The 9,028-nt window shown below is 39.3% G+C and overlaps 1 protein-coding gene across 2 annotated transcripts; it reads left to right on the top strand.

Moving 5' to 3' along the window:
- Positions 1 to 3,863: 3,863 nt before the first annotated feature.
- polr3d (polymerase (RNA) III (DNA directed) polypeptide D) lies at positions 3,864 to 8,705 on the top strand. 2 transcript variants are annotated; one of them, XM_084728065.1, is made up of 9 exons: positions 3,864 to 4,006; positions 5,527 to 5,694; positions 5,911 to 5,954; positions 6,036 to 6,190; positions 6,643 to 6,767; positions 6,855 to 7,014; positions 7,168 to 7,415; positions 7,500 to 7,652; positions 8,293 to 8,705. In XM_084728065.1, the coding sequence occupies exons 2-9, from the start codon at positions 5,533 to 5,535 to the stop codon at positions 8,407 to 8,409; spliced, it is 1,164 nt and encodes a 387-aa protein (XP_084584191.1). In that variant the 5' UTR covers positions 3,864 to 4,006; positions 5,527 to 5,532; the 3' UTR covers positions 8,410 to 8,705. The 2 variants fall into 2 exon arrangements, with proteins under 2 accessions (XP_084584191.1, XP_084584190.1); XM_084728064.1 differs by having other exon boundaries at positions 3,871 to 4,010.
- Positions 8,706 to 9,028: the final 323 nt, after the last annotated feature.

The raw sequence follows: 9,028 nt of genomic DNA, 5'->3' as shown, positions 1-9,028 counted from the left end.
TTTTTCTGCTCTGAGGTTGTACACATTAGATTTGCACATGTTAACAGAAATCACAGTTTATACAAAAGTCTGGATACAAAACTATTTAAAGGATGTTTTTTTTATGTCCTCACTCAAAAAATACTGTAATCACACCTCTGTGACCTCTCAATCTCTGTGATAATGAATCATTATTTTATTTTTTTATTTATTTATTTATTTTTGGTAAGGAGGCGTGTGCATAAACCTCCTCTGTTGGATTATTGAAAGAAAAAATAGAGACATTTACCAATTATAAGTGATGTTAATTTAAGACAACAAAGCTTTAGAGTGAATCATTTATTCTTTTAGTGTCTGTGTGTGTGTGTGTGTGTGTGGGCTGGAGGGGGCTCAGCTTTTCTTAGATGTGGGAGAGCTTCCAAGGGAAAAGGGCCGGGGAACCGCTGTATTAAATGCTAGCCGCACAGACCAGCGCAGCTACACAGAAATCCAGTTAGTTAGCTACTAGCTAACCTGTCAATACCACTACTGCTACAACTGAAAAATATTTTGGGACTGTAGGCGGTGATGCTGGTGACCAGGGTGGTGCGTAGGAATAAGTTTATGGTAGTTTACTTGAAGTTTGAGTATAAAATGTGACTAGCAGAATTAGCAAAGTGCATTTAAATGTGCATACATCAACAATTTCACCACTTTTGATACTGAGGAAATCCACAAGTAATAGGAATTAATCAAGTTACAATACTTTGATATTGTGTTGCTTGGATTTAGTTACTTACTACATTTTTTTAACAAGTCATGTGGAATTGTATATGAATACATTTTTAAAGTAACCCACATCATGCACACACGTCTCATCGCTCGCCAGTGAGTCTGCCCTGAGGCACAAATTCACACTCACTCTGATATACACTGAACACTTAGCCGCTTGCATATGTGTCACCTCTCAGATATCATGGCGACAGTATGTGGACACGAGGGCTGCGAGGGAAAAAAAATAAGCTTTTTTTTTTTTTTTTACACGCTCCACTGGCTAAAGAGATTATGCTGAGTGATGCCCCAGTAAATTACACAGAGCACCATCAAGACCTCAAAAAATATACATGTGCCAACTGTTATGCCATATGGACTAACTCCACAGGCCATCTCCACCCCCAGCCCATCCGGAGGCGAGGGATGCCACCATGTAAGTCCAGAGTAAGCAGATTTACACTTGCATTCAATTTCCAAGGGATGTTTTTGTACTCGTGCAACCTCGGGGGACAACTTGATTTTGGATTTCATTAGAGATTAAAGAGACCCTTCCCAGATTAATGGCTATAATCTGCAGCTGAAACAATGGATATGTGCATAGAATAAAGTCAGATAACAAAGGGATGAACTGATAGCCAGAGTGAAGTCCAAACAAACACATAATATTTGTATTTGAAAAATGACAAAGATTTATTGCCATAATTCCACAGACTGTGAGTGGTATTGAAAAGCTTCATTTATTTCCAGCCAGCCGCAGATAAGTGATACCCTCAGAGTGTAATTAAACTGCAATCATCCATCATTAGTCATGCCATGACGGTCTGCCTCTGTCCAAATAACCCTCTCAGCTCCAGAGGTGGGAATAGACCGTTTGTTATGGGCGGGCCGGCTGGGTGTTGAGAGGAGAATTTAGCCCCATTTACATGAAAATATTTCTGATGTCCTAAAAAGGACGATATCCCTTGTATTTCAACGAACATTTTTGGAAAAAAAAGTGCGGATTTATTCATCACAGTCCACCCTCAGCATTTCAGGAGACCTACCCCGAGGTCCATGCATTATCAGAAGAACCAGACACCACCGGGTTGGAGTGGGTGTCTGCCCTCAGGCACTGAAATAGTCAGAAGCAGCCTGGAGCAGCGATTTATTTCTCCTTCTCGTTCCTGAGGCGGGAGATGCAGGATGGAAGCAGAACACATTACACTAAACAGAAGTTTGAGCATCACATTTGCATTTCTTAACAAGATTCTGTGTGCAGCAAATTATGGACAAATTTAACAAGTAGCTGAATGCTGATCTTTATGGACGTAACATTAGCTATCTTATACAGTGATGGACTGGGATCAAAGAATGGCAACAGACAAGCCCTATTTTCAACCCCACCCCCCTTTGATCAGTAGGTTTGTTGGCTTTTTACTGCAAACAGACCATTACAATGTGTTTAAATCATACAGCTGGTTAAATCTCAAGTATTTGGGGCTGCATGCTCACATAAAATAACTTCATAAATCAAAATAATTAAAGACAAAATCATCATTTTTCTTTGCATCATTATTATGATTTTCATCAGTACAATGATGGGCGGCCCTTCCGGCATCTCTCATGCCTGCATTTTCATCATGGATATGCATTGACAAACCCCAGTGTTCATCTGCAAAAGTCACACAGTTACAAGTAGGGCCACAACTAACAATTATTTTCATAGTCAATTAATCTGTATAATATTTTTCTGATCAATCAATTTGGTTGTTTGGTCCATAAAATGTCAGAAAAACTGTGAAAAATGTTAATCAGTGTTTCCCAAAGTCATCCTCAAATGTCTACTTTTGCCCACATCCCAGATATTCAGTTTACTGTCACAGAGGAGTAAATAAACCAGAAAATATTCACGTTAGAAGCTGAAATCAGAGAATTTTTACCTTTTGTCCTTAAAATATGACTCGAAACAACTACGACTCTTCTGCTGCAGTTGATAATAGATCCAACTGATTAGTAAGTGATATTAACTCACGCATTCTTTTACTATAGTATTAGTGTGCATAGTGCTATTAATATGGCATGATGTATTAATACGGAACAGCAGGTAACATTGTTGTCTCACAGCAAGAGGATTGTAGTTCAAATCTTGGTTAAAGCAGACCCTTTCTGTGTGAAGTCTGCATGTTCTTCCTGTGCTTGCATGGGCACTGACTGAGTACTGCTGACAAAGGTGCTGGCACAAAACTGGAGTAGGTCCCTGGGTGCTGCAGCTGCACACTAGTGCGAATGGGTTAAATGCAGAGGCTAAGTCTCTAAATGGTACGTTACAATAAAATTTACCTTTATAATTACTGACAGTGTATTGACCAGTTGCACAGACCTATGCTGTTACAACTGTTACAGTCATAACCAAAATTGTGCATGACTGTTAATGTCATAGGTCGATCCCATGAGGTCTTTATTCACGTCATATTGGCCCAGTAATGTATATACAGGTAGCTTGTGCTTGGGGTATAAGTCATCTAAAAGAGTTTATTGAATAATGAGCCATGTGCATTAGCCATACCCTCATTAAAGAAAAAAGATATACTGCTGATTTTAACAATCCCAATTTCTTGGCAGATGAAATTTCCATACCATAATTAACCTGATTAAATAAAATACCTGATAAAATAAAAAACAAAACAAAAAACAAACAAGAACTAGACTACTCACCATTAATATTTATTTTATATTAATTTTAAAACTAATCTGGCCACTGTACTATCTACTGCATTGTATCCATATGCAAATTATAATATATCACATTTATTGCCAAGAACCTAATTAATTTTTATATTTTTATACTGTTAAGTATATTTACAACTGTTATAACGAAAACTGTCTGGAATATGTACAGTACACTCCATGTAATGATCAATATATTGAATTGTATCAGATTATCACATGAGGACAAACTGTCCTACATACTTTATACGTACATCATGTACGATTTTCTCCACGTATAAATATTATTTTATTACGAAGTTGTAATATATATAATATAAGTCCAGGAAACAACGAAACTATCCCCAGGTAATATCATTATGTTAAATAATGGATAAATGATGAATATGCGCGTCTTTCTGCGCAGGTTTGATGCACGTGAGCCCAGAGGCTGATGACAAAGCGGAAGTGTCATGGCGCCGCCCATCATGCCGAGTCAGGAGCAGCTCTAACACTAAACAACTTGTAATGACACTTCTCTGACGAGCCTGGACTTAATATCTAATTAGGACATCAGAGGAATCACAACGTGAGTATGTGGACAAACATTATATGTCAAAAGTTCATCTTGACAGCGTTGAAGTTCAACACACTCGTGTTGTATCCCTGCATACGTGTTGTGATTTGGCCACGTGTTGCTGAATTTTTGCTGTGTTGTTGACGAGAAATCATTAAATATTATGAACCATGGTCGCGATATGATCAAATTTAAACTGATCATTGTCTTGCGCACTTAAAATGGCTGCCAGCTGTTTATGTCACGAGCCACAAGCTTTGACCAGAGACCCGTCACACTTTTCAAATGATGTAATAACATCATGTACTGAAGTAACTCAGTTAAAACCTAGGAGACAAAAGCAGTTATTCTTTTGGATAGTGTGATTTATAAATACTGTAATAAAAATCTAGTCAGAGAATATTATTGTTTTCCTGAACAGATTAATTTGTCAGGAAAAAAAGGTTACTGGAGTATGTAAGTCTTAAGTCAACTTCATCTAGACTTAACTGATAAGACAAACTGCCATGCAGGGAAATTACTCATTTACAACAGTCATTAACTGCATAAGTACATTATTAGCTGGTCTGAAAAGACAACAATTACAAAGGCAAAAAAAATAATAACCACATCATCTTCGTCATTCCATTATCTGCAGAAGAGCTGTGTACTTTTTAATGCAAAAAACGTCAGTATATCTGCTTTCTCAAGTGGGCACATTGGTTGCATGCATTGGTTGGATCGATGGATGGACTTTATTGATCCCAAAATGGTACATTCTTGTGTATCAGCATCAGGTTATACAGGCATAACACAGGAACAGTAAATACACATATAGCCTACATAACAAGAGGAGAGAAATATATATCAATGTAAAAATAAGCACAGTAAATAACAAAATCAATTAAAAGAGTTCACTGTAAAAGAAAAGAAAAAAAAAACCTTAGCACAAGGGCTGCAACTAATGATCATTTTCATTGTCAATTAATCTTTTATTATTTTCTTGATTAATCAATTAGGTGTTTGGTCTATAAAATGTCAGAAAATGGTAAAAAAAATGTTGATCAGTGTTTCCCAAAGCCCAAGATGACGTCCTCAAATGTCTTGTTTTGTCCACAACCCAAGATATTCAGTTTACTTTAAAAGAGAACTAAAGAAATCAGAGAATATTCAGATTTAAAAAGCTGAAATCAGAGAATTTTTCCTTAAAAAATTACACAAACCGATTGAGCGATTATCAAAATACTTGGCTATTAATTTAATAATCGATTCACAGTTGATTAATCAATTAATTGATCAATCATTACAGCTGCACTTGGTATACTCTATAGATAATAAGATATATATACTAGAAATACATGATACATATACTGAAATATAAAATATAATCATACTTTTTTTAATGCAGCATCAATTTAATTAAATTAAATTTAATGTAGCATCCAAAACCACCACAACAGTCATTATAATCAGAATACCTGCATTAGTGTTCCTATTATTAATCAGTCACACATACAAATGAGGTATTTATTTCTCTTGCTACATGTCTCCAGTTTAAGATGGCAGATTCAGGTGCAGGTGACGGCAGTGGTCAACGCGTGCCAACACCTGGCGGGAGCAATCTAGGACTGCTAGTGGGCCGTCGACCGTCATCCGCCATCTCCCCCGGCCGTCTCCCCTCAATGAGATCTAGAGACCTGACCCTGGGAGGAGTGAAGAAGGTATCATAACTGCGTCACACTGTTACAGGGAGTTGTAGAGAATGAATATTGTCTAGGAAATGTTTAAATTTGCAACCAACTCCTCAATAATTTCTGAGACACAACCCCCAATACCATCTGAAATAGCCTATATGTTGTGTGAAAGTCAATAAAATATGATACATTTTCTTCTTATGGCCTGATTTTGTAATTGTGATTTTTGTGTTTTCGTTTTAGAAAACTTTTACACCCAACATTATTGGCCGAAAAGTCAAAGAGGAGTAAGTTCATAACTAATGTTAAAAGAAAAAATATGTCATAGACTTTTCTGACTGTTGACTAATTTTGTCTGTCATTAACAGAACGAAAGTCGACGGCGGGCAGAGGAGAGAGAGGAATGATGGAGGCCGAGGTCGCGGTCCCAGAGACAGAGGCAGGGGCCGAGGTCGTCCAGAAGTCATCCAGTCCCACTCTATTTTTGAACAGGGGCCTGCAGAGATGACAATGAAAAAGAAAGGTAGGAGTTCTTGATCCTGCTGGGTGGGCGGGGCGCGTTTCAACTCTGGCCTCCACCAAGGTCATTGTAAAACAAATTAAAACCAACACTTAAATAGGATATGAAACCAGACAAAGAAGACAACCAATCACGTACATCCAGGCCCATATCAGCCATTATAATGAAGATCTGTAGTGCTGCACAGATGCCCTGGCCTACAGATCTTGTTCTCCAGATGTTTGTTTGGTACAGAGGCCAACAAATGCCACATCATCAAGTGACAAACCGAAACACTGCTGCTGGGGCTTGCAGCTGTGCAGAGGACGGATCAGAAACAGAAATAAAATTTTAACTCTCAGAAGCTCACAAAAAATGGTTGCATGTGCACCCACTTTGATCACAGTCTGGAGCTCTGATCACATGTGCATAACTGCGTCGTATCTTAGTTTTAAGTGTATCCCGGTGTCACACAGGTGGCTATGAAAGTGAGAGAGACGCTCCGGCTGTGGGACCTTCACCCATCATCAATATTAAAAAGGAGAAGCGGGAGACGGAGGAAGAAACCAAAGAGATTCTGCGCGGTCTGGAGAGAGATAATGTAAGTCCCTCAGATGTCGGTCATCTTTATAAAGTAGCTGTATTTTGCATTTTCTGTGAATTTTACTCTTCTTTGGCATTATTTCAGTTTATAGACGATCCGTTCCTGAGGAGTGAACAGAGGAGCTGCCCAGTCCAGCTTCCCCTCGCTGTGTCAGGATGGGGATTCAAGGAGGAGTTTAGCACAGCTGCTATTAAAATAGAGAAGGTAGAAGAGGATGGTGAACCCATGGAATCCTCAGTTGAAGGTAAGTGCTGACTTTTGTCATTTTGACTGCATTTGCTTCATTTTCTTAATATTTTGCAACGAGATAACACTAAGTCAGCAGCTTGTGTTTCAATTTTTTTCATGATAGTTTGTGAAAGCAGGAAATAAATGATGAGCATTATCTTGTCTTCAGTGAAACAGGAGCCAGAGGAAAATGAAATAAAGAAGACAGAGGCAGCTTTCAAGCCGCCTCCTCTCCCTGAGCCTGAGGTCCTGAACGACCTGCTGCATCGATGGAGCCTGAGCAAAGGGGAGGAGCTGTTCTTCATGCAGCTGCCCGACTCGCTGCCCGGTCAGCCACCCACCAAAGAGCACAGGCCAGTGAAGACGGAGGTGCAGTCAGAGGACGGACAGTCTGTGCTTCTGAAAACAGAGTCTCAGGTAGATTTAATCTTTGTCTGCGTGCCAAATGCACGACGATGATCTTGAGGTTCTGTGTGTAAACCGTATCTTGGTTTTAAACAGGAGGAGGAAGCTGAAGAAAACTGCTGCAATCTGAAAGACCTGCGGGAAGGTCTCGTAGGGAAGATGCTGGTGAGGAAGTCTGGCCGGGTCCAGCTCATCCTGGGGCAAGTGACACTTGACGTGTCTCTAGGAACATCATGCTCTTTCCTTCAGGTATGATAGGAGTATATTTATTGAAGTGTCCTCCTTTGTCTGTTCATCTCAACACTGTATGTTTCTCTACAGCGGTGGTTCCCAAACTTTTTCCTGAAGGGACCCTTGTAAACTTGACATGCACCGACTGAGTGAGATATTTTATAGATATTTCATATTATACTCAATACATAACAATAACAGCACATAGCAACCAGTCCCCACAGGATTTAACTTGCTTCATTTAGGATTGTTTTGGCCTTGCAACCCTCAGTTGTGGAGCTGTATGTCCAAGATTGTTGAAAGTCCAGCTATTGTAGATTTCCGTGGCCCACGCACATGCACGCTGCTAATACAGCTCTTGGGAACGTGTGGGTTCTATCACCGTTTTGGGCCCATTTTCACAACAATTACGACTCCTTTGACAAATCTCTTGCAGAAAAGTGTGAAGTGGGTCTGGTCAGAGAGATGCCAGGAGGCGCCTGCTCAAATCAAAGCCAGTTATCTAGTCCTCTAGTATTGGGAACCTGAGCTCTGCAGCTATATTTGCCTCCCAGTGTCTCTCTATGGGCTCTGCTGCTCTATTATTTTATCACAGAATCAGAGTTATTAACATTTCTGACGTGCTTTTTCTCTTCTTCCTCACCCTGTGGTTTCTCAGGAGCTGGTCTCCATTGGTACGGAGGGAAGAACCGGTGATTTGACGGTACTGGGGAATGTCAAACACAAAATGGTATGCTCCCCAGACTTTGAGGCTCTACTTGAGAGCAGTGCTTGATGCTTGCTGGACTCACATGGTGGGTTGACAAGATGTTTACTGTTACTCTGGCCTGTCCCAGGAACCACACCTCACATACAAGTATGATAGTTGTTGATTGAACGTTTGTGTTTACAGAGTGGCTATGATGACATATTGAAGTACACTATATAAATATAAATTTATTTTTTCTTGTGAAATAGGCATATTGATTCAGGGTTCAAAGATTGAATGCTGTGCCAAAATTAAGTACTGTTGAAATTACTTGACAAGACTGTACATGGATGTAAATGTGTGAATAAAAACATTTTTGTTAATCCACGATGTTGATGTCAAATCATTTCAATTGTTGGTTCACCCACATTACAACAAAACAGCCTATTTTCTAATGTGCTTCTAGTGGCTATGCAAATATGCTTTTGGTTTTATTTGCTTAGGTTTGAGATGTGAGGTTTTTGTCGCCTCCCAAATACAATGGAGGTGAAAGGCCTTTTGTTTGTGCTGAATGAAGAACTGCATTTGAAAAATTCAACAAGGTTACAGCCCAGTGCTCCCCTGCTGCTTTTAACTATAACTGAATTGTTTTCAGTGTCAGTTTTTTTTTCTTCATTTGAATGCACCCACCGCAGCTTAATGTTTG

Source organism: Lutjanus erythropterus, chromosome 10 (genome assembly GCF_056507025.1).
Source record: "Lutjanus erythropterus isolate fLutEry1 chromosome 10, fLutEry1.hap2, whole genome shotgun sequence".
NCBI classification, from domain to species: Eukaryota; Metazoa; Chordata; class Actinopteri; order Lutjaniformes; family Lutjanidae; genus Lutjanus; species Lutjanus erythropterus.
Note: the sequence above shows the minus strand (reverse complement) of the source record. Positions and strands in the feature narration are given on the sequence as shown.